The 24,593-nt window shown below is 42.9% G+C and overlaps 1 protein-coding gene across 4 annotated transcripts in view; it reads left to right on the top strand.

Moving 5' to 3' along the window:
* The window catches only part of ST3GAL3 (ST3 beta-galactoside alpha-2,3-sialyltransferase 3), a 194,103-nt gene that overhangs the window by 65,942 nt on the left and 103,568 nt on the right, over window positions 1–24,593 (top strand). For 3 of the 4 annotated variants that reach the window (XM_055341758.1, XM_055341755.1, XM_055341756.1), the window contains one exon: window positions 12,452–12,499. The exons of the other annotated variant lie outside the window; for it this stretch is intronic. In XM_055341758.1, the coding sequence (XP_055197733.1) occupies window positions 12,452–12,499 (48 nt within the window). The remainder of the gene's footprint in view (window positions 1–12,451; window positions 12,500–24,593) is intronic. 4 annotated transcript variants of the gene reach the window in all.

Below are 24,593 nucleotides of genomic sequence, written 5' to 3'. Positions count from 1 at the left end.
TGCTCAACTGACTGAGCTACCCAGACATCCCAGTATCATCCTCTTTTAATGACAGCCTATCAAGTACATCTTTTTTCCAGATGAAGAGCAGAATGTCATAGAGCAAATGACTAGAGTCTCATCCTGTCTGAGAGTCTCTGGTACATGTGAATAATGCAGGCCCTGTTCTCACAGAGATTCATTTCTCTTTTATTATTGGATTTTTAAAAAACTATATTGGATTTTAAAGCAAATCCTAGATATTATGTCGTTTTACCCATAAATATTTAAGTATACATCTCTAAGAGAAGGACTTTTTAAAATATAGCAGCTATCATGTTATTACCTCACATTAATCTAATTCTTTAATTAATCTTCTAATACATAATCCATACTCAAATGTCTCTAATTATTTTAGAGATGCCATTTCGTAGTTTGTTGTTGTTTTTTTTTTTAATCTGGGCCCAAACAAGGCTCACGTATTTGGTTGTCTTTTGATTGCCTTTTATTCTACACTATTTTTGATAAATCAAGTTTAGATAAATAATCATGAAATGACATAAGACAGTATCTAGTAAGGCATTAAGTAAGTAGGATGTGGTCAAATATGAGTCACCCAGATATTCTAATAGACTCTTCCTTGGTCTTGTTGGTAGATATATGACAAATAGGTTAGAGAACCAGATCAACTAGATTTGAAGCCCCATTCCTACCACTGTAGGCTATGTAATCCTGTGCAAGTTAATTGAGTGTTTGTTCTTACTGAAATTATACATGTACATAGTTCAGAAAGACACCTCTGCAAGGCCTGATACCAACAAAAATGGACAAGAAAGAAAAGCCCTCCTCTATTACCACCACTACTTGATTTCCTACCTCTGGAGGCATCCACTTTCAATTCTTTTAAGTCCTGTGCTTGGTATTTACCTCTAAATCTCTAAATAACATACTTATATTGCTAGTTCTTAATACTTCTGCTTTGGGTATTACCTATTGACTTTCTACAATGGAAGATGAAGATTTGGTCCTTGATCACACTCACTGCTTCTCCACCACAGATAGGAAGTTCATCCTCCCATTCTTCTGATACAGTTAGAACAGCATTCAGTCCATATACTATGACCATGAAAATGCTATCTGTAGATAACAAGGCTACTGTGTTTTCACTGCACATTTTATTTTGCTTAGTTTTCTGTGTATTTATCACTAATTCAATTTTAAACTCTTCCTCAGTTGTATGAATCTATTCTCCATACCTTCAAACACATTAGGTGGTCTATCATTTTCATTTTCTTGAATAAAATCTCTCTAGGAGCCTTCTGATGGGCACTACTCTGGACTGTTTGCTCTTTATCCCTACTGCTGGGCTGTGTCTTGGAGTCACTCTCCACTGTCATACTCTTTTGGTGTGTCTTGCTTCCTGGATCCCATGGGGGTTTTTTGTGTGTGTGTTGTTTTTCTTGTTGTTGTTGTTCTTCATTTAGTGGAACATATCCTCTAATAGTTTCCTGAGGAAGGATGCATGAGAGGTAAATTTTTGAGACCTTGCCTGTATGAATGTGTTTTTAATCTCATACTTAATGGATAGTCTGGCTAGGTATAGAATTCTTGGTTAGAAATTATTTTCCCTTAGGGGTACCTGAGTGGCTCAGTTGGTTAAATGTCTGAATTCGGCTCAGGTCATGATCTCAGGGTCCTGGGATCAAGTGTGCGTCTGGGCGCTGCATTCATTGGGGAGTCTGCTTGACTCTCTCCCTGCCTTTCTCTCTTTGCCCCTCCCCCTGCTCATGTTCACGTGCTTTCTCTCTCTCTCTCTCTCTCTCTCTCTCTCTCTCTCTCTCATATGAATAAACTCTAAAGAAGGAAATTATTTTCCCTTAGTATTTTGAAGATATTGTCCCACTGCATTCTAGTCTCTCTCTGTTCCTGTTGAGGGGTCTTAATGCCATTCTGATTTATTATTTGCATAAAACCTCTGGAAATTTGACTGTTCTGAAATCTCATGATGCTGTACCTTGATGGAGGGTGATTTTCATATTGTGCTCTACTCTCAGAAGTCCTTTCAGAGGTAAAAGAAAACCCCCAAGCCCTTTAATTATGGAGAGATTTTATTGAGTTACTTCTTTGAATATTTTCTCCCTTTCATTTTTTTCTTAGTTTTTCTTCCTAGAACTCCTGTATTCAGATGTCATGTCTCCTAGACTGGCCCTCTAATTTAAAAAGAATTTTTTTCTCTCCTGTTTTCCAACTATTTTTCACTGTACATTCTGAGAGATTTCCTCAACTTATTTTCCAATCTTTTTCATTTCTACTATCGTATTTTTTATTTTTGAGTTATTATTTTCATTTTATTCACTAAACGTGCCTTTTTGAAAAATTGACATCTTTTGTTTCATGAATAAAGTATCTTCTCTCTGAGGATTTTAATAATTTTTTTCCCTGAGTTTTCATCTCCATTTGTATCTTCTGTGTTTTCCACCATTGCAGTTGTTTTCCAATTGTTTTGGTCTCTGTTCTTTACATTGGATACTTTTTTCTAATGCCTTGTGATCTCAGTCCATACTTAAGAGTGTGGTGTCTTGTTTTTAGTATTGTTTGCTCTCTCACTTCCAGTGGTACCTGTTGTGCTCAGCGATTGAGCCTTTAGGGGGTTCTGTGGGGTATTTCAGGTTCTATGTCAGCTTTCTCCACTACTAGCCTAGGATTTAGCTTTCAGGGGGTTTGCTGCATCAGTTCTTGTTTACCTGCTTTCCAGCTTCAAAAACTGTTATTGCTGGTGTCTCCTCTCCTGTTTTCTTTGTCTTTGTGTACTTCTTTCTGCTTTACAACAAATGATCTTTTATGTCACTTAGAGGGGTTTAGAAGGGAGTGGAGTTATGTGGGTACTTGAAGCCAGAGTACAGCAAACTGTAGTTCCTGCACCTAGTCCAGCTCTTTCCTGTTTTGAGGGCATTAGGACTAAAGCTTTCTAGTGCCCATGCAGTTCCAGACTTCATCTGACACCTCACTCAGTTTCAGCACATGCCTAGTTCTGGTGTCATTCCAGCTGCTTCTGTTGCCCACTCTGGGGTTTATAAGCAGTGCTACCCTCCTTCCCTTCCCCCACCCTCACAGAGGTAGTAGAATTCCAGCTCCACCCTCACAGAGGTAGTAGAATTCCAGCTCCTCCTAGACTTCCTGGTCTCCCTGTGGGTGCCGATGCCCCAGGGGGTGTCCTGCCCCTGCTCCTCAGCCAAGTGCCTTTTGTCTCCTGGATGATATAGCACTTTCTTTCTCAATTCTGTGGTGACTCACTTTTTAAAAATAGTCTTTGATGTGTCAAAGCCTTTTTTGAAAGTCTAAACAGATTGTATTGACGAGTTCCCTTTTAGTCACATGCATTTTTACCTCCTGAAAGAAACCCTAATATATTAATTAGGTATGATTTTAGCTTCCTGAAACCACACACCCCTCACTTGCAATGCTTCAGTGCCTCTCCTAAGCTGTTCCCACCCTACCAGCATAGCCTGTCCTATAAGGTCATATCATACCAGCTCGAACACTATCTCTTCCATGTCTTACTAGGTTCTCCCAGCAAAAATTCTTCCTCTTGCCTCTGAACTCCTATAGCAACTTCTCTGTATTCTCTTCCTGATGGATGGTTCGTTCATAAACTCTTCCATGTCAGGGACCGTGTCTAATCTTTTCCTCATTCGAGCTTAGTAAGAATCCTATTATGTGTGTTTGAGAAGTTAAATTAATGAAATAGATCTAAGAAACTTCTTGAAATAAGTTTACTATATCTACTCTGCTTATTCACAGCCGAGTCTGCAAGCAGATCATTGTACAGAAATGGTTCCCACTGAGGTTACAGGTGTCCTTGCAGTGAATAATTCAGCTGTATCTTTTCATCCATCAGTTTCTTCCACCTCTTGCCACATTTCAATATTCCTTCTTGTAACCAACTCTTACCTCCTATGGCTCGCTCTGTCCTGTCACTCCTGTCTCTTTATTTCACTGATTTCTCGTCCATATACCACGTGCCCCTAAATTAATGGGTGGGTTTTATTTTCTGTCCTCAGACCTTTTTTCTCTATCTTCTTTTTTCTTTATCTTCAGGAATCTCATTTATTCAGGTTTTGTATGTTTGGGACTCGGGAGAGAGGGAAGAAATTTAGCAGCCAAGGCTAGGAGGTTAGAACCCTCTGCCCAGGAGAAGAGCTAAGGAGAAGCTAGAATAAGAAACAGCCACATGGCCATTAAAGTATGGGTTCTGCTAACAGACCAATAAACTCTTAAAGTTGAGGCTCTTCTGTAAAGCTCAGTTGGAGAAGACAGCTGAGAGCCAAGGTTCGAGAGGGGCCTTCTACTTCTGAGATTCAGACCCTGTGGGGTGAGTGGTGTAGGCAGCCTAGTGTCAGATCTGCATGTTATACCCAGTCATCAGGAAGGTGGAATGTGTTCTAGAGTATTAAAGGGTGAGGACTGGAAGGTAGAGGAAGTGAGCCCACTGAGACTATAGATGATTCCATGACAGATAGCAAGAGACACAAAAAGGAGAATCTCAACTATAGGGTAAGCCTCAAAGGAACCAAGGAAAAGCTGAACCCTAAGGTCTAGTGGAAGTGTGATCCATGGTATAGTTGAATGCCACATGCACTGGCACTGGAAGAACATTCTGGATTTAAGATAGCTCTTTTGAAGAAATGTGTGAGAAATATCAGAAAGGGAGACAGAACATAAAGACTCCTAACTCTGGGAAACGAACTAGGGGTGGTGGAAGGGGAGGAGGGCGGGGGGTGGGGTGAGTGGGTGACGGGCACTGAGGGGGACACTTGACGGGATGAGCACTGGGTGTTATTCTGTATGTTGGTAAATTGAACACCAATAAAAAATTAATTTATTAAAAAAATAAGATAGCTCTTTTTTAAAAAGATTTATTTATTTATTTATTTATTTATTTATTTATTTATTTATTTATGATAGACACAGAGAGAGAGGCAGAGACACAGGAGGAGGGAGAAGCAGGCTCCATGCAGGGAACCTGACGCGGGACTTGATCCTGGGACTCCAGGATCGCGCCCTGGGCCAAAGGCAGGCACCAAACCACTGAGCCACCCAAGGATCCCCCAAGATAGCTCTTTAAGATGTCTTGTTACCCTCAATGGCAGGGTTGTACTCTCTGCCTCTAAAGCGGGCTGGGCTCTAGGGCCCAGCATTAACTCTGGCTCATGGCCTACTGGTCTTTGCTCTTGTTTGTCTGCTGTGTCTCCTTAACTCCCTGAACTCCCAAAGGTAGATCCTGTCTGCCTCATAGATGGATGATGATCAGTCTGTGGATTGCCTGTCCCTGGATCATGTTCCCACTATGGTCCAGTCTTCAGTGGCCAGAGGAGAGGCAGGGTCACATGGTGTAGTTGAAGACAGTCAAGCCACAGTTACCGTCTAGTTGCCCAAGCCCCACATGTAGAAATAATCCTTCTCCTTCCTCATCTTTCCGTCTTGCACCAGTCACTTTTAAACATAGTTAGCATTCATCCTTCTCTTCCTGTTGCCACTGCCTTGGTTCAGGGTGCCACGTCCTCTCATCTAGAATGAGTGTTCTCCTCCTTATCTATCTCCCTGCCTTCAGGCTCTCTGCCCTAATCTGTCTTTTACTCCCTTGCCAGAATAATCCATTTCATTCCCACATAGCAGTCAAAGTTGATGTTTAAAAAATAAATCAGATCATGTTACTCCACTGGTTAAAACTATTGAAATACAATGCGGAGTCTTTCTATGGCCTCCTACATAGGGCCTCCCAAGGATCTGGTTCCTGTTTTCCTCTTTGACCTCATTTCCCACCCTCCTTGAATTTTCCGTGTTCTGTGATCCAGCAACACTGGCCTTCTCTCTGTTTCTTAAATGTACTAAGATTGCTATACTTGCTTTTCCTTTGGCCAAGTGCTCTTTTATACCCTTCGTCTTCTCCTGGCTGGCCTGTGTCTTCGGGTCTCAGCCCATATGGCACCTCCTCATAGAAGCCTTCCCGAAACACCCCATCTGCTTCACCCTTGGCCACTGTCACATCACTGAACATTCCTCATACCACAGGTTTGCTTACTCATTTTTTTCATCTCCCTGCCTAAAACATAATTCCTCGAGAATAAGAACATTCTTGTCCTTGCTTATCCCTAAGACTGGTGTAGAGGAGTTGCTTAATAAATACCTGCTAAATTAACAGACAGTGAAATATCTCCCTCATTACTCTTATTTCCATCCCTCTGTGTTATTGCTTAGCCTTTTATCCCCAACTTTAATCAGATAGAATTGGCCATCAACTTTGTGTAAGTTCAAGATGTACAATGTGATGATTTGAAATGATCACCCAACAAGGCAAGTTAGGACGTCCATCAACTCATCCTAGTTTTGTGTGTGTATTTGTGTGTGGTGACATTTAAGATCCACTCTCGTAGCAAATATCACATGTATAGTATGGGATGTGTTTTTATTTCACCTGCGTGCAAGATTTTTTTAATCACTCTTACATCTCTAGGGCTTACACATGGGAGATAGCAGAAGATACGTGTTGAGTGTGCACTGTGACAACTACCTGGTACCCAAATACATACATGTTCATGTAATTTGATCTTTGGAAGCTGCTCCGGTGACTGGAAAGACTGAGCCCCATTCTTCATAGTGCTTTTATATTCCTTTTATCCGCCTCAGAAACCAGACACAGGAAACATCTGACTATAATAAAAGATTTCCAGTAAATTCTAGGTCCTCATTGAACAAAGTTGTGCACAGCAAAGCTCTGTTGTACCTTGGTCTGGAATTCTCTTCGGTCACTTGTGTAGCACACCACATGGCTGCCTCTGGCCTGGGAGCCAAGAACAGCTGGAGCCTGGGCTGCTTGAAATAAAAATGACATATTTGTTAGCTTGAGAGGGAGAAGTCTGGATATTCTTGCTCTGTTTCTCGCAAAACAAACTTCTTGATGCTTTGAATACCGAGTTTTCGCTTTCGCTGTCACAGTGGTTGATGACTAAAATGATCTTACATCCTTTAGAATAAACACAAGTAACGAATGACCAAACTGATTCTCAAGTCTGTGCCTTTCATGCTGAAAGCAAAATCCATCAAAACTTACACAAAATATGAATATGTCACTAACTTCCTCCTGAAATTTCCACCCTGTCACTTGCATCTTCCACAGTACAGAGGTGTGCTGCTCTTGGGGGCAGGCCACTACCACTGGAAGTAATAGCTGCAAAAACCCTGACTTTTTCTTTCCAGTAAAACTGTCATTTGCTTACTGCTTACTTTTTGCACATCCTTATCTACTTTATTTTTATTTTAGGTGCCAATTAGCTTGTCCATCTTCCTTGGCTGCAAGACAGTCAGAGACAGTCTCTTATTTGGCTCCCTGTTTCTAGTATCTGGCACAGGACCTGGCACATAATAGGCATTTGATGATATTTGGAGGGAGGAGAGGAGGGAAGATAAAAAGAATAATAACAATAAAAAGCCCATTCTATTTAGGAATTGGAATATAAGGATGACCTCAGTAACTACAGGAAAAAGCTGAACAGCTTTTTGGCATGTACAGTGAAAAACGAAGACAATCAAGAACCTTCCATCCTTTTGCATTGGTACCAGCGAATTAGAGGTTAAAATCCTACACATGGATTAGAGTTATTTTTTTCAGTTTTTTTTTATTCTGATGATATAAGCAATACATGTTCACTGCAGAAATTTTGCAAAAACACAGAATAAAAAACATTACTCTAATTCTGTCACCAGAGACAGCCACTGTTAACATTTCTTCTCACTACTTTTAGGCTCAGTTAAGTTTTAGTCTTTTACTTAACTCTTAAGCTATTTTTCTTGGTTTATATTGGAAAGTTTATTTTATTTTTTTTATATTGGAAAGTTTAAAAGAGATTATTTCAGGACTGCTTGAGAGAACAAAGAACATGAATTACAATTGGAATGGTACTTGTTAAATGCAATAAAAATTTGAGATGCTGTTTTTATTGTTGCTCATGTGAGCAATCACCTCCTCAGGAAGCTGGTCCTAATCTTCTCCAGGTGGCTGCAGCCTCTAACCTAGAAGCTGTGAGGCCTCTTTTCTTATTCTCCTTACACTAATTCACGTACATATTTTTATCCTACTAGGAGGAGGCCACACTCGAACCCCTGAAGCCTCACTGCCAAGGGACAGTTAGGTTGACTTGAATTGAATGAAAATCTATATGCAGAATGGAGTTTTTTTCCCCGCAGCTTGTGAAATACCATTTAGATCACATCACCTTTGAAAGCAAGCAAGGACATTTAATGATTTATTCCTTTGTTTATTTGTTTAATTAATTCATTAATATTTTTATTATTATTATTTTTTAAAAGATTTTATTTCTTCATCCATGAGAAACAGAGAGAGGCAGAGACATAGGCAGAGGGAGAAACAGGTTCCCTGTGAAGATCCTGATGTGTTACTTGATCCCAAGACCCTGGCCTGGGGATCACGCCCTGAGCCAAAGGCCAGACACTCAACCACTGAGCCACCCAGGCATCCTTCACTTATTTTTTTAAAAAGATTTTATTTATTTGTAGAGAGCAAGAGAGCATAAGCAAAAGGAGTGGCAGAGGGAGAGGGAGAAGGAGAAGCAGGCTCTCCTCTGAACAGGGAGCCCGAAGTGGGGCTTGATCCCAGTACCCTGGGATCATGACCTTAGCTGAAGGCAGATGCTTAACTGACTGAGCCACTCATGTGCCCTATTCCTTTGTTTAAGAAACACATTGACCACTTTCTGTGTGTCAATCACCGAGCTAGGCATCACCACCTCAAAAAAATACACACTTCTTGTCCTCAGGGAACTTGAATTGCTTAATAAGAGAAAAAGAGAAGTAACCAGGGATTATAATAAATGACATAACAGTACAGTGATGTCCCAAAGGGGGTGACCAGAACTGACCAGAGAAGGCATCAAGAAGAGGGGATGATTAGGGCGCCTGGGTGGCTCAGTTGGCTAAGGGTCCCGACTCATGATCTCAGCTCAGGTCTTGACCTGAGGGTCAGGAGTTAAGCCCTGTGTTGGGCTCTGCACTAGCCTACTTTAAAAAAAAAAGAAGAAGAAGAAGGAGGAGGAGGAGGAGGGGAAGGAGAAGGAGAAGGAGAAGAAGAAAGAAGAAGAGATAATTGAGTTGGATCTTAATGGAAAAGTTGGAGATTTTTCTCATGCAAATGGGAAGTGAGCACAGTATGTCTGATATGTGAAGACACGCAGATGTATACCTCTGGGGAAGTAGAGGTAGTTTGGCCCATCTGGAACATGAGATATATTAAAAATGGCAAATGAGGGATCCCTGGGTGGCCCGGGATCCCTGGGTGGCACAGCGGTTTGGCGCCTGCCTTTGGCCCGGGGCGCGATCCTGGAGAACCCGGGATCGAGTCCCACGTCGGGCTTCCTATGCATGGAGCTTGCTTCTCCCTCTGCCTATGTCTCTGCCTCTCTCTCTCTCTGTGTGTGTGTGCGCCTATCATAAATAAATTTAAAAAAAAAAGGCAAATGAAGGAATGTCAGAGCTTGGACTTAATCTTACAGGCTCTGGGAAGCCTCAGGGATTTTAATCAGGAGCAAAGCCACAGTGAGGTATATTTTTCCTTTGGAAAGAATAGCAGCGGTACAAAGGCTGATGGAAGTGGGCCACATTGAGGGCAGGGGTGTGGTTAGCGGCTATCAGAACAACCCAGCGAAAGTGGTAAGCAGATGTCCAGAAAGGCAAATTTATAGAAACAGTAAGTGAACCAGTCAGTGTTTGCCTGGGGCCGAGGTGGGAACGGGGCGGGACTGTAAATGGACATGAGGGATCTTGGAGTAATGGAGATGTCGAAAAATTGCATGTGGTGATGGTTGCATAGCTCTGTAAATTCTCTAAAAGTCATCGAATTGTACATTTTATTTTTATTTTTTTTAAAAGACTTTTATTTATGCATGAGAGACATAGAGAGAGAGAGAGGCAGAGACACAAGCAGAGGGAGAAGCAGGCTCCATGCAGGGAGCTTGACGTGGGACTCGATCCTGGGTCTCCAGGATCAGGCCCTGGGCTGAAGGCGGCACTAAACTGCTGAGCCACCGGGGCTGCCCGAATTGTACATTTTAAATGAGTGAATTTTATAGTATGTAAATTACACCTCAATAAAGCGCCTTAAAAAAAAAAAGAGAGAGAAATACAGGGTTCTCTTCTGGAAGGGCAGTAGCATTGAGAGAAGACAGATGTGTGAAACGTTGATAAAGAAGTAGAATTTGGGGGCAGCCCTGGTGGCTCAGCGGTTTAGCACCGCCTTCAGCCCAGGGCCTGATCCTGGGATCTGGGATTGAGTCCCACATCGGGCTCCCTGCATGGAGCCTGCTTCTCCCTCTGCCTGTGTCTCCCATGAATAAATAAATAAAATCTTGAAAAAAAAAAAAAAGTAGAATTTGTAAGAGACATTGATTTTACCTCACAGAGATAGGATGGTCACCTGTCTGACCAGCCAAGTGACCTACCTGTGCTTTTGCAGTTTTGTAAAAAAAAAAAAAAAAAAAAAAAAAAATCAACCCTACCATCTACTTGGTAGGTTTCAAAGCATGTGGATCTGCCCTTAACTGTCAGTACAGAATATTGCCTCTGGATCCTTATCAAAAGCCGTATCCTCCAGCTGTCTGCCACCCTTTTTCTTTGTAAACACTTGGCTGCAAGACAAAATATTTTATGAAGGCTTGCCCAAAGGATCTGTGGCCCATTCATTTCTCTGGGCACGGTTATTCAGTCAATGGTTATTGAGTGCCAGGGGTTCTGCTGGTAATGGAGCAGGAGACAAAGCAGGCAGAGTGTCTGCCTTTATGGGGCTGATAGTCCAGCAGTGGGCACAGACGTTACTTACAGTTAAGATAACTATTGCATTGGATTTCCTTGTACAATGAGAGAAAATGACATCAACCTAAGATCTGAAGGATAATGCTAGGGTGGGAGTGTGGCTGTAGATCCTGGTCCTCTATGCATCCAGCTGGCTTTCATTGGTGGTGAGTGAACCTTTGGAATATGATCCCTTTTGAGTCTGGGGTATCTGGGGTTGTCTTGGGCCTTAAATTATCTTGGTGTTCCTTATAATTGCTTTTATTGAACTGTTCATTGGCTTTATGCCATCATTTTGTATGAGCCCCTGTTGGAAGGAATAGCCATACAAGATTCACACTTACTTATTATAGACATGCTGTAGAAGCTACAGTCTTCAACATCATATGGCACCCCCCTTTTATTATTAGGACCCACAAAAGAAATTTCTTTCTGATGACTGTTTAGTATTTACTAAATACTGTTGAGTATTTTGGTCTTTTAGTTGCTCTGCTCTGCTGTGCTTCAGGTCTCCACACATGAGACATGGCATTCTCTTTGAATGCGTCATTCCATTCTTGTTAGGTTTAATCCCTACTTCCCTTCACCTGTGAGTTCTAATTTTTATGTTTTAAGTAGGCTCCACACCCGGCATGGAGCCCAACATGGGGCTCGAACTCACGACCCTGAGATCAAGACTGAGCTGAGACCAAGAGTCGGACGCTTAACTGACTGAGCCCTCTAGGTGCCCCCCTAGGTCTGGTTCTTAATGGGAATGTTCACAGCACCCTTTTTTACTTCATCAGCTTTTAATCAGATGCTTTTGTTGTTTGGCAACTTTTTTTTTGTCTCTTAGACTAATCACAGGGAGATCTGTGAGGGTAGAGAGCATGCTTGTTTGCTAGCTGCTGTATCTCAAAGTCATTGTCTGATATCACGCCCAATAAATATTTACTGAATGGCCAAATGAATGCATGGTGGGCACCAAGTCTTGTAGCTGTTTATTTTCTCCTTTCCTTTGGTGGTTTGGGAGCTCCAGCCTTCCTGATCCTGCTTCTGGCGTATGTGTCCTCATGGCATGCGTGTTGTGTACTAACATTCCCCTGACCATATCTTTCCTTTCTTGACTTCTTCATTTTTAAGTTCCAGTGTGTACTATAAATTCCTGTAGGCCACTCTAAGTCCTTTTGGGAAAGAAATAATCAACACTTGGGTATAAGAGGAGAAAAAGGAAGGGAGAATCAAAGGGGAATGTTAGTGCCTTTAACCAGATGCAGGAGAGATGTTTTCTTTTGCATTGCTTTAATTTTATTTTCATTGTAAGAAGGAAAAAAAATATAAATGTCTCCCCTAATTTGGCAGGAAATACCTCTGAAGAATGTGGGGCCTGTCTCTGCCCTGAGATGTTTTTCCCAGTGGCAGGAGGTGAGGGGTGGGGCTCGGCAGGGCCTCCTGGATGGGTGGACGGTGGGCATGGACCCGTGGAAGCTGTCTATACAGCTCAGTTTCCATCCAGTTGACTTTCCCTCCAGGGAGGGTTTGGGCAGAGTCGGTGGGAGCTTGGTTTTTGGTTTTTGTTTTTGTTTTTCCCTCTAAGAAGGAGAAAAAATGAACTTGTCCTCTTGTGTTGCAGATTCAGTGGTTCTTTCCTTTGACTCCGCTGGACAAACACTAGGCTCAGGTACCAATCCTTCCACCTCTATCCTTTGGGCACGCAGCACTTGGCCACATTTGAAGTGGAGCCTGGTGAGGTTGGGCAAGGGAGGTATCTGGGGAGGGCAGTGGCATACCTCAGAATTGTGGGAAAGTCTTCAACTTTTCTGGGGACTCATGGCCTACAAAGTGGGATGCAACATCCAGAAGATTTTGTCAGTTGCTTTAAAAGTGGGCACTGAAGGGTAGATGCTCCCTCCTTATTCAGAGTGTTCCAGGTTCGTATAAAGGGTGTGTATTTTCTGAGCACATATCCTGGCCCAGAGAGCGGGGCAGGCAGAGAGCATGAAGAGACCCCAAACTCCGGGTATGCTAGAGTAGGTAATCATCAGAGCTCTCCAGCAAGATATAGCTTCCTGGGAATATACACCATTGCACGTTTACATGGACATCCCATATGCTCGGGTACACACGTCCTCCAGGATGACAACCCATGTGCAGGCCAACATGCTCCCTCTCTCTTCCTTGTGTCCACATGCAAGACACAGATTGACCTACCCGCACCTCTGACACCACATCAGCCAGGCTCGGTGGAGCTTGGCTCTCCCATGTCTGAGGCAGTCGGCCTGCTGCGTATCACTGTGCTGTGGGCAGTGAGCAGAGAGACACGTTACTTTGATTCTTCAACTTGCAGCCATTAGGTTTGCATGGGAGCCCCGGGATGACTTGACTTTGTGAGGAGGACACCTCCGGGCGTCAGGCCTGCATTTTTAGTTGAAGATGGTAGTTCTTGTATGGTGGGTGCTGCCTGTGAGAGACTTTGCTGGCCTACTGAGGGCAGTTAATCCATTTAGTTGTCCTTGAATGCAGTCGACTGATGTTTCACAAAGCAGCCATGAGGTTCAGGCAGTCGTGGCAATGTGGGCAAGGGGAAAGGTGAATTCGGAGAATGTAGTCATGGCTACCATCATTTACTAAGGGCTTGCTATGTACCAATGCCATGGTAGGTGCTTTATACACATCTTGTAGGTAGAGAGTGTATCTTTGATAATAGGTAAAAGAAACTAATGCTCCAAAAGGTAAAGGAACCTGTTTGAGGCCACTCAGATCTCTCTACCTCTGGAGCTCATACTGTCCCCCTTGTGATCTTGCTGTCTCATACCTCATAGGCTTGAGATGTATTCCACCCAGATGTTGAGACAAGAGAGATTTCTTTCTTTCTTTCTTTCTTCTTTCTTTCTTTCTTTCTTTCTTTCTTTTTTCTTTCTTTCTTTCTTTTTCTTTTCTTTTTCTTTTTTTTAAAGATTTTATTTATTTATTCATGATAGACACACAGAGAGAGAGGCAGAGACACAGGCAGCGGGAGGAGCAGGCTGCATGCAGGGAGTCTGATGTGGGACTCGATCCTGGGACTCCAGGATCACGCCCTGGGTGGAAGGCAGGCACTTAAACCGCTAAGCTACCCAGGCTGCCCAAGAGAGATCACTTTCAGACAGAGTAGACAGATAGAAAGTTTTTATATAGACACAAAAGTTGTATCTATGGGAAAGAATGATCAATTTTATTACATTAAAGTTAAGAACTTCTCATTCATCAAAAAGACACCATTAAGCAAGTGAAAAGCAATCCAGAACAGAAAAAATATATTTATAACACAAACAGCCAACAGGGGGTGTTTTCCAGGGTGAAGAACTACAAAAAATCAATAGGGATAAGGAAACAACCCATTATCGAAACAAGCAAAAGGCCTGAGTGGGTACTTCCCAAAGAAGGAAATCCAGAAGGCCAAGAAACTTGTGAAAAGGTGTTTGATGGCATTTTTGCATTGCTACCCAGGGAAAGGCAAATTAGGACTACAGTGAGATACCACAGCACCTCTACCAAAATGGCAAAATTAGAAAAACTTGCTATTTCAGTGTCGGTGAGGCTGGTGTACAGTGGAGACTCTGAGTCTTTACTGGCCAGAGGGTAAGTTGGTTACAGCCCCTGTAGAAAAGACCACATAGTATCTAGCAAAATGTAAATATCCGCATCCCTCATGACCTGGCGTTTCCTCTCATCACTATATTCCCTACATAAACGGATGCTTCTGTAGGTATCAGGATATGTGTATAAGATACATGCACAAGAATCTCTCTGGGTCATTGAATACAGCTAATGGCCTGGACCGATGCATTTAGCAGCTATCTGAAGACTCTGAAATATAAATGGTAGCAGACAGATTGGGGGAAAAGACTAGAATTAAAAGTACTGCCATACTGGCAGTGAATTTCTCATTTTTCCTCTGATGTTCCACGTCCTAGACTTAGAGCCCTACATTCAGCAGTGCACATCAGGGCACAACAAGAGGGAATTCCAGAAGACCTCTACTCAGGGCTCTGGGGTGGGGAAGGGGCTCTAAGGCTCAGGCAGAGGGGGAAATCTCAAGAATTATCTGTTCCTCTGTCCTTTGATGCCTTAGTCCCCAGAAAGTTCCTCAGTAGTGGTGGTGCTGGTTTCAGTGGCAGCAGTCGGGTCTTCAGGCACCTAAAACTAAAAAAGTAAAACCTTTCTCTCTGGTCAGAGGAAGTATAATTCCAAGAAGGTGGGATGAAGTCTTTTTTTTTTTTTTTTTTTAATGCTTTTCCCCCCCTCTGACTTCCTGCTGATTGAATTTGGGTACAGTTCAGGAAATGTGTAGCAGAATGTGGTAACCAAGATCCCAGCTTTCAGGCCAGAGAACCAAGAAGGGCAGGCTCAAGGAACTGGAAGCTACAAGGAGAAAGCAGAGAGGAAAGAACTCAAGAAAGCAACTCCAGAAAGTTACTTACAACCTTCTGAGCTAACCCCTGAGCTGTACCTGCATGTGTCTGATTCTAACCAACCTACCAAAGACTTTGAGAACTGATCTGAAAGGTAGACCACCACCTAAGACCCAGACTGGACATGGGGTGGCGTCCACAGAGGACACACCTGAGTAGGCTTTAAAACTGGAACTGACATTGAAACCACAACCCATGGAAGGCTGGTCAGAACTTGCCACCTAAATCCAGCCTGGTTGAGAATCTGGTAAAACAAAAATCTCAACATTATCCACTGGATCTATTTATATATTTTTAAAGATTTATTTATTTATTTTAGGGAGAGAGAATGAGAGAGAAAGAGAGCGTGCACGCAAGCAGGGGGAGGGGCAGAGGGAGAGAGAATCCTCAAGCAGACTCCCTGCTAAGTGCAGAGCCTGATATGGGGCTTGATCCAAGGACCCTGGGATCAGGACCTGAACTGAAATCAAGAGTCCAACACATAAGCTGACAGAGTAGCTTTCCACCGAATTTAAACAGGACCTAGAGTTTCATAACTTCATATTCAAAATAGCCAAGATATAATCCGAATTACTCATCATGTGAAGAACCAGGAAAATCTCAACAGAGATGTTGGAATAATTTGACAATGACTTTAAAGTAGCTATTACAAAAACGCTTCACACAGTAAGAACAGACAATATTAAAACAAAAAAGATTAAAAAAAAAAAAAGATTGAAACTGTTAAGCCCTCCCCCTGCCCAAAAAAAAAAAAAAAAAAAAAAGATATAAAAAAGAACTAAGTGGAGATAAAGGAAAAAAATACAGTAACTGAAATTTTAAAAAAATATGCTTAATAACAAAATAGAGATGAAGAGGAAAGAATCAATAAACTTGAAAGTAAAGCAATAGGAAGTATTCATTGTGAACAACAGAAGAAAAAGAAGAGTTAAAAAGTTGAGCAGAGCCTCAGTGACTCATGGGGCAATACCAGAAGGTTACTGTCTGCCGTTGGAGTCCCAGAAGAAGAGGAAAAGAGGCGCTCAAAGGAATAATGGCTAAAGCTCCCCAGATAAGGATAACCCCTCCCCAGGATAAGCCGGGTTTATCCTGCAAATAAATGGAAGGCTGGTTCATCATTCAAAAGTCAGTCAGTGTAGTCTGCCTTGTGCACTAAGAAAGGTAAACTGTATGTTCATGTTGATTGGTGAAGAAAAAACATTTGACAAAAATTCAACATCTACTCCTGAGAAAAACTCTCAGTAAACTTAGAAGGGAACTTCTTCAATTGGATATGAGACGTCTCCAAACAACCTACAGCAAACATCATGCTTTCATGGTGAGAGACTGCCCTCCCCCAGAGATCCGGAGCCACTCCTGCAAGTCCTAGCCAGTGCAGTAAGGCAAGAAAAAGGAACGATGAGAATATGGATTGGAAAGGAAGGAATACAACTGACCCTTCTCATAGGTGACATGATTGCCTACGTAGAAAAATCTCAAGGAATCTACACACACACACACACACACACACACACACACACACAATCTCCTAGAACTAATAACTGAGTTTAGCAAGATGATAGGATATAAGATCAAAACATGAAAAATTAATTGTATTTCTGTATGCTAGCAATGAATACATAAAAATAAAAATAATTTTAAAAATTAACAGTATAGGATGCCTGGGTGCTCAGTGGTTGAGCATCTGCCTTTGGCTCAGGTCATGATCCTGGGGTCCTGGGATCAAGTCCACATCAGGGAGCCAGCTTCTCCCTCTGCCTATGTCTCTGCTTCTCTCTGTGTCTCTCATGAATAAATAAATACAATCTTAAAAAAATAAAAAATTAATAGTAGCCCCTCTCCAAACCAAAATACTTATGTATTAACCTAATGGAACATGTATGGGAGCTGTGCACTCGAAGTTGTTCCTCTTCCATTTGTTCATCCCCCTCCACCCCAGCGTTCAAGCCACAGCCCTGGAAACCACTTTGTTGCCTGTCTTTTCTCCCTTTCTCACTTTTTCTGTCTTTTCGGGGTGTTCTTGTCCAGCCTTTCTCTAGCAGCTCTGTCCAAGGTACCATCCTCTCTCCTGGGTAAGGAAGCATCTATTGGTCTCCCTGCTCATTGGCTGCCCTCCCAGTAGTCCATTCTCTGCACTGTAGCCAGAATGATCTTTTAAAATGTAGATCGGACATATCTTGTTCCCACTGAAAGCTGTCTGCTGACTTCATAGTGCACTTAAAGTCCAAACTCCATGACCTGCAGAGTCCAACTTGCTGCCTCCCACTTTGGTTTCTCTTGAATTATCTCAACACTTGCGTGTAAGTCCATTTTGTCCCTCCCTGCCCTGAAGCCACGTTGACATTCCTGAGTCCGTGAATATACCAGGCCCTTTCCTGCACCAGGGCCTTTGTGCTCAGTGGCTCCTCTACCTAGAGTGCTTTACCCCTGCTTTACGTGACTGTCCCAGGCGTGAGTTCACATGTCCTCTCTGCAGGGAGGTCTTCTGGCACCTTTACTGCACCTAAAGTAGTCTGCCCTCTTGACACCCAGTCCTTCTCTAAGAAGGTATGTCTTTATTTCTTCTTTGCACTCATCCTTCCTTCAAATTATCTGCTATTTACTTGCATACTGTCACTCTCCCTCAGTAGAATTTGGCCAGGGACCTTGCTGGTCTTGGTCATCACTTGTGTCCCTGGTACTAAGAAAATAGTACCTGGCACATAGTAGGCACTCAGTAAATATGAGTTGAATGAAGAGTAGAAAAATAGAAATGGTAATGTCCATGATGCAATACATACTTAAGGATTACGTTGAAAAAAAGGCACATCTGTATAGTGGAATACTGGATAGCCACTAAAAATGATAATACAATTTAATTTTTATTGACACAGAAGATGTTGAGGATATTGTTGAGTGAGCAAAAACAGGAACAAAGAGCATGTATACTAAGGCCATGGCCTTCTAGTAAAATTATATATGTATAGTCACACATGTATTTATGGAAAAAGAGATTTCTGGGAAGATATTCACCAACATATTTGCAGCAATTAACTTTAGGTTATGAGAATTTCAAATGATTCTTCATTCTTTGAAAATCCAAATGTAAAAAAATTATTATGTGGTTAATAAATAGCATGTGTTTAAAAAATAAATAAATAAATAGCATGTGTTAATCCCACAACTGGGAAAAAAAGAAAATGATTTTTGTTTGGAGAGAGGGACTCTGTCTTATTTTAAATAATAATTGTTTGGTGATTATTTGTCCTTATCTACCCTAGTAGGTGGTAAGCTCCATGAAGTTTGAGATATGAACTGCAGAGTTTGCCATTTTTGCTCTCTCTTGTCCCAGCTGCTCTTTTTGACATGTTGTCTGCCAAAATTCTCCTGCAGCTTCACTCGAGATGCCTTGGTCTGGACACAACTTGCTAGAATAGAGCTGAACTCACTGGATGCCTTGCTCTGGGCATTGCTGTTTCCCCAGGACAGAGGGGAAATAGGTGCATGACCCCTTTGCTTCCATTGGCTGGGCTGGGGCTTCTACCTCCCAGTTGAGGTTCCACTTCCATTGGCGCCAAGTGTGACACACTGGAGAAGAGCTATGCTGTGCTCGGATGGAGGGGACACAGTCCCAGGGGACCACGACTTATCAGGAGCTTCTCACAAGGCCTCTCTCCTCCCCATACCAATGTGCACCATTTAGGATGGGATTTCAGTTTGTGAACTTCTAAGGTATTTTACTGGGTCACTTAATTTAGTCTAGGTCAGTGAATTTTTCTGTGTTTTTTTTTTTTTATAATACTGCTTTTCCTATTTTAGTTTGTCTTTGATTAATTGATCCTCCATTATGATTTATTTCCCTGACTTGAGATGATGTGTGGGAGCTGTTTGCATTTTGGCCAACCCCTCTGGGCTTTTGTTGATTCCCATGATTCATGGGCAGGTGGGGGGGGGCATGGCTAGGGCTTTTTTGACACCACCCTGGGACAGAGGGATGGAGGTAATAGATAACTGCCCTCCAAGCAGCTGTTCTCTTAATATGCAGGTCTGCTGTTGTAGCCTCGAAGAGTCAGCATGGCATAATTTAAAGAAAAGAAACTTTATTGTCAGACCTGGGTTGGTTCAGCTGGTCCACTTACTGGTTGGGGATTTTGAACACGTGATCTCTGCTCTTTAAGCCTCTGTTCTCTCATCTGTAGAGTGGAGCCAGTGCCTGCCCCTTTGGGCCATGAGATTAAATAGAGAGTGTAGGTAAAATATGGATAGCAGCAAGAGTACACAGTGGGTGCTCGATAAGCTATCATTCCCCTCACTTTTTCCCTTCCATGTCTGACAGTCCAACCTTCTCCTTCACCCACGCCATGACATATATTACTTATATTTAATATAGTTTAGGACTTTTATCAGAGACTGTGCAATGCCATTCCTTTGGAAATGAGAGACCTATTTCAGTGAGGGTAGGTCCTCATTCCATTACCCTTTAGCCCTTGGCACATAGTAATTTATCGTAGCTCAGAGATTGGAACCAAAGACGACTCCTTTAGAGAAAATCTGGCTGCAGAGCCTCTTCTTTTTGGTGGTCAGAGTTTTCTTGCCTGTTGGCCTGCCCTGTCTGTCTGGCTTGTGTGCATTCCAATATGAAGCACTGCAGTTTTCTGATAGAATGAAGTCCATATTTTTATTCTGTAAACTAAACTTTATATATCTTAATAGTGTTCCTCAAACTGGTCTTCGTGGGAAATGTTTGCTGATATCATCAGCAGCTGTTAGTTAATAAACATCTGTGTTGTGCAGATTATAGGGACAGTTGGTGGGAATTTGTGGTGATTCTTTAGAATGAAAAAGGGATGGGGGTCTCTGGAGAACAAAATGCCAGTCGTACAGTTGGCTCATGATGTGTACCTGTATTCCCAGAAATTGCATTCTGGGGCTCAGTGGCCTGATGATGAGGCTAGGGTAAGATACTTGGCTTGGGGAACTTTGAGGGAGGTCTCCCTTTGTCCTAGAATAGGATCTCGCAGTTTAGTGCAATGCTCCTGGCTCTTTACACGTGAGAGCAGAAGTTGAGAATGATACTATTTGTACACTACCCTAAAATAAACAGGAGGGGACTTAGGATTATCTAAAGTGGGTGTTATGAAAGCATTTATTTTTTTTATTTATTTTTTTAAATTTATTTATGACAGTCACACACACACACACAGAGAGAGAGAGAGAGAGAGAGAGAGAGAGAGGCAGAGACACAGGCAGAGGGAGAAGCAGGCTCCATGCACCGGGAGCCCGACGTGGGATTCGATCCAGGGTCTCCAGGATCGCGCCCTGGGCCAAAGGCAGGCGCTAAACCGCTGCGCCACCCAGGGATCCCTATGAAAGCATTTATAATTTTGTTTACAGAATCATGAACAAAATGAAATACAAAGTATTATGCACTACATTAAATACCAAATTGCTGTAAAACACAAACATTTTCCAAAAAAATTTTTTTAAGATTTTATTTATTTATTCATGAGAGACACACACAGAGAGAGAAAGAGACAGAGACACAGGCAGAAGGAGAAGCAGGCTCCATGCAGGGAGCCCAATGCGGGACCTGATCCCAGGTCCCCGGGATCACACCTCAGGCCAAAGGCGGCGCTAAACCTCTAAGCCACCAGGGCTGCCCACATTTTCAAATTTTTAAGTGAAAAGCTTGTGTTTGTTTCAGTGTTCATAATTTCTCATATCAAGGTTTATGCCTCAGAGCTCATCAGTTTTCCTGAATATTGCATATATGCTTGAAAAGAATGTGCTTTCTCTACTCGTTGGGTTTATATCAGTTCAACTCTATTAATTGTTCTGTTCAGGTCTTTTGAATTCTCACTGACTCTGTGAACCTGGTTTTTCAGTGCTTCTTGTGTTTCCCATTATGATGGCAGGAGACATATTGTATATTTCTCCTTGTAATTTCGTTAATTTTGTCCTACAGAGAGAGAGGTTTCATCACTAGGCAGTATACATGTCAGTGCATGGCCTTCTTTTGTTTCTTTCCAGCTTCTGAACCTTCTAGGAATTTGCCTGAGCTCAGAACATTGACTTGGTCCTTTGGAATGGCAGCAGAAGAGTTAATGGTTAATTTCAAAGACCGTGGGCATCTGAAAAAGCACTGTCTGTGTACATTCACAGGTCTGATGTGGTACAGGTGCAGGAGGAGAGCAGAGATTTGCATTATCCATACCACTTCCCCCCTGGAGCCTGGCAAAGGACACACGTGTGCTCCTTGGTCAGGCATTTTTATAATGCTGAGCTTTGCAGCCTGGCTAAGGCAGGAAGCCCAAACCACTAGACTAAACATCTCTCCTTCACTGCATATCTGTGGGCTTGCTGCTTTGACACCTGAGGAGAGGGTACCTTCAGGCACTGGGGGTGGGGGGCTGTCTATGCACATCAGCCTACATTGTACCTGGCTGACTTGCGAGTCCTAGAGTCTTCTGTAGTTACTGCAGATTTGGCATCAGTGGACTGACAGTGAGACCCAAGCTTTACTGCCAGATTCCCCAGACATGAACTGACCCTGAAGAGTTGGTACACTCAAAATAGCATTTCCGTTGTCTAAGCTGAATTCACATCCAACTTCAAAAACACATTTGCATACGGTGAGATGTCCTGGGATCTGCAGCCTTGCACAAATCCAACAGTAAGAAACTCTGCTCCTGTGTCCCAGAGCTTTATGCCTCTGCCTTCCTGACTGCTTTCTATTCTGGTTTACATTTTCTGAAGATTAGACAAGCTTTCCTGCCGGTTGGAGAACTGGACACAGAACAGATCACCGGTAACCAGCTGATGAATATGAGAATGTGGTGCCTGTCAGGTCAGATCCCTGGCTGTGCTAGAAATGGGGTAGTCACTCAGGAGCCTCAGAAAGTCTTTGTGGATAAAGTTAAGTTTTCAGCTTTTATAAATGACATGAGGGAATTACATTGGCAAATATGGAGACTTCGAAAGGGAGCCTCACAGTAAAAGCCAGAAACCAAAATGGGAGAAGCGGTGTCTACGAAGAGCCAGGGCAGGCTCTCTATGGGCCGGTGACCATGATGTGATTAGCTGGGAGCACTGGGAGCCAGAAATGGCCCAAGCTCAGTAAAAGGTGGTCAGGCTATTGATAGGTAGATGCAGCTACTGCCACCACCATTGGTGCACAATCATTGTTTCTCCTGGCATCAAGGGGTGGAAGAAGACAAGGAACCCAAGTCTTAGGGCTACTCGCTAGGCTCTCTTGGTCATTTGGTCACTCCATGCATTCTTCCATTTATTTAGTACGTCTATGGAATACCAACCTCTTAAAAAAAAAAAAGAATACCAACCCCTATGTCAGACCCTATATGAGATACAGATAGTTAGGATTGTTTAATTGCAAGCAACAGAAACTGAAGCTGACTAACTTAAAAGGAATTTACTGGAAGGGCACGGGTACCCATAGAGTCAAGTTAAATGTCAACCAGCTGGCCCTCCAAAAGGACATAAAGGGCAGTGCCAGAAATCTAGGTTACAACAAATGGTCCATTTCTTCAGCACCCTGTTTTACTGCCTGGTGCCACTTAGTTTAAGAGAGAGAGTTCAACTAACCTAGCTTTTGTCAAGTGCCTCCAGTCTGGGCAGGCAAATCCTGTTGGCAGTCTCACCACTTGCCTGCAGTAGGAGAAGGATGGTTCCTTAAAAGAAATTCAGGGGGCTTGTTTCCAGAGGAGGACAGAAGGACTGGAGGACAACTTTGTTGATGCTCTAGCACGGTGTTAGAGGAACATGTAAGAGGGGGCGCAACCTGGGCAGGAGGGTACATTTGAAAGATGTACATTTGAAGTGAAAGAGAGTACATTCGAACTAGAGTCTAAAGGATAAGCAAGTAGAGAGGTGAGGAGACATTTCAGACAGGAAAAAACTGTTTCTAAGAAAAACTCTTATGTTGAGACAGCTCGTGGCTCATTCAAGGACCTGAAAGAAAGCTGGAGAGGCCTGAGCAGAGAGCACAGCGGGGAAAATAGTGTAAGATGGAGATAGAAAGGTAGGTAAAGGCCAAGCCATGAAGTCCCTCATGGCACTACAGGAGTACCTGTTAGATTGTGCTTTGGTGACAACTGTATCTTGAAGGATGAGTGGGCATTTGCCAAGTCAACAGGTGAGTGAGGGCATTGCAAATAGAGGGAACATTGTCTGCAGTAGCTCTCAGGTAGCAAGGCTGCCCAAAGGGGAGTGGCAGAAGGTGAGGCCAGGGGGACAGGTACAGGCAGATGAAGAGCTTGCCACATGGCCTAAGCAGCAGCGCAGATCCCACAAAAGCAGTGACCATGATATAGGGAAGAGGATCTGTATTTAGAAATGAGAGAGGGTACACTAAACATGTCTTTCCCGAAGAACTGAATGGCAATGGCACTAGCAAACGAAACAAACCAAAAAGTAGGGTGCAGGGACGCCTGGGTGGCTCAGCGGTTGAGCATCTGCCTTCGGCCCAGGGCATGATTCCAGGTTCTGGGATCGAGTCCCGCATGGTGCTCCCTGCGAGGAGCCTGCTTCTCCCTCTGCCTGTGTCTCTGCCTCTCTCTGTGTCTCTCGTGAATAAATAAATAACATTAAAAAAAGTAGGGTGGGGGATCGCTGGGTGGCTCAGCGGTTTAGCGCCTGCCTTTGGCCCAAGGCACGATCCTGGAGTCCTGGGATTGAGTTCCGTGTGGGGCTCTCGGCATGGAGCCTGCTTCTCCCTCCTCCTGTCTCTCTGCCTCTCTCTCTCTGTCTGTCATAAATAAATAAATCTTTAAAAAAAAAAAAGTAGGGTGCAGATAAGTCTGATTTGTAGCATTTTGAGTTTGAGGCGACTATGGGTTATTTAGAGCAATGTGTAGGAAATAACCAGTGTGGAAATGGGTTGGGAATAATGTTTTGAGTGAGGGGAAAAGCATGTATGAAGGCCTGGAGATGGTAAAGATACTTTGGAGGAAAAGAAAGTAGCTCAGTCTGGCCAGAGCATAGAATTTGGCAGGGGCAGAGTGGGGGTGATGCAGGGACTCCAAAAGTAAAGTTGAAATGGTCTCTATAGGTCAGATCCTGAAGGACCTTATGAACCAAGAGACCGAGATACATTCTTAGAACAATAGTGGTCATTCAGAGGTTCTGAGCAGACATATGACATAACCACATTTATCCTATAGAAAGGTAGCTCTGGTCACATCAGGAAGAGTCTTTGAGAGGGATAAGACAGGAGGCAGGTAATCCAAATGAGAGGTGAAGCTGGCTTTTTAGTCAGCGATAGTAAAAATGGACAAAGGTAAATGGGTTTGAGATCTACTTAGAAGATGAAATTAAAAGAACTTA

Source organism: Nyctereutes procyonoides, unplaced genomic scaffold (assembly GCF_905146905.1).
Source record: "Nyctereutes procyonoides isolate TBG_1078 unplaced genomic scaffold, NYPRO_anot_genome, whole genome shotgun sequence".
Lineage (NCBI taxonomy): Eukaryota > Metazoa > Chordata > Mammalia > Carnivora > Canidae > Nyctereutes > Nyctereutes procyonoides.
Note: the sequence above shows the minus strand (reverse complement) of the source record. Positions and strands in the feature narration are given on the sequence as shown.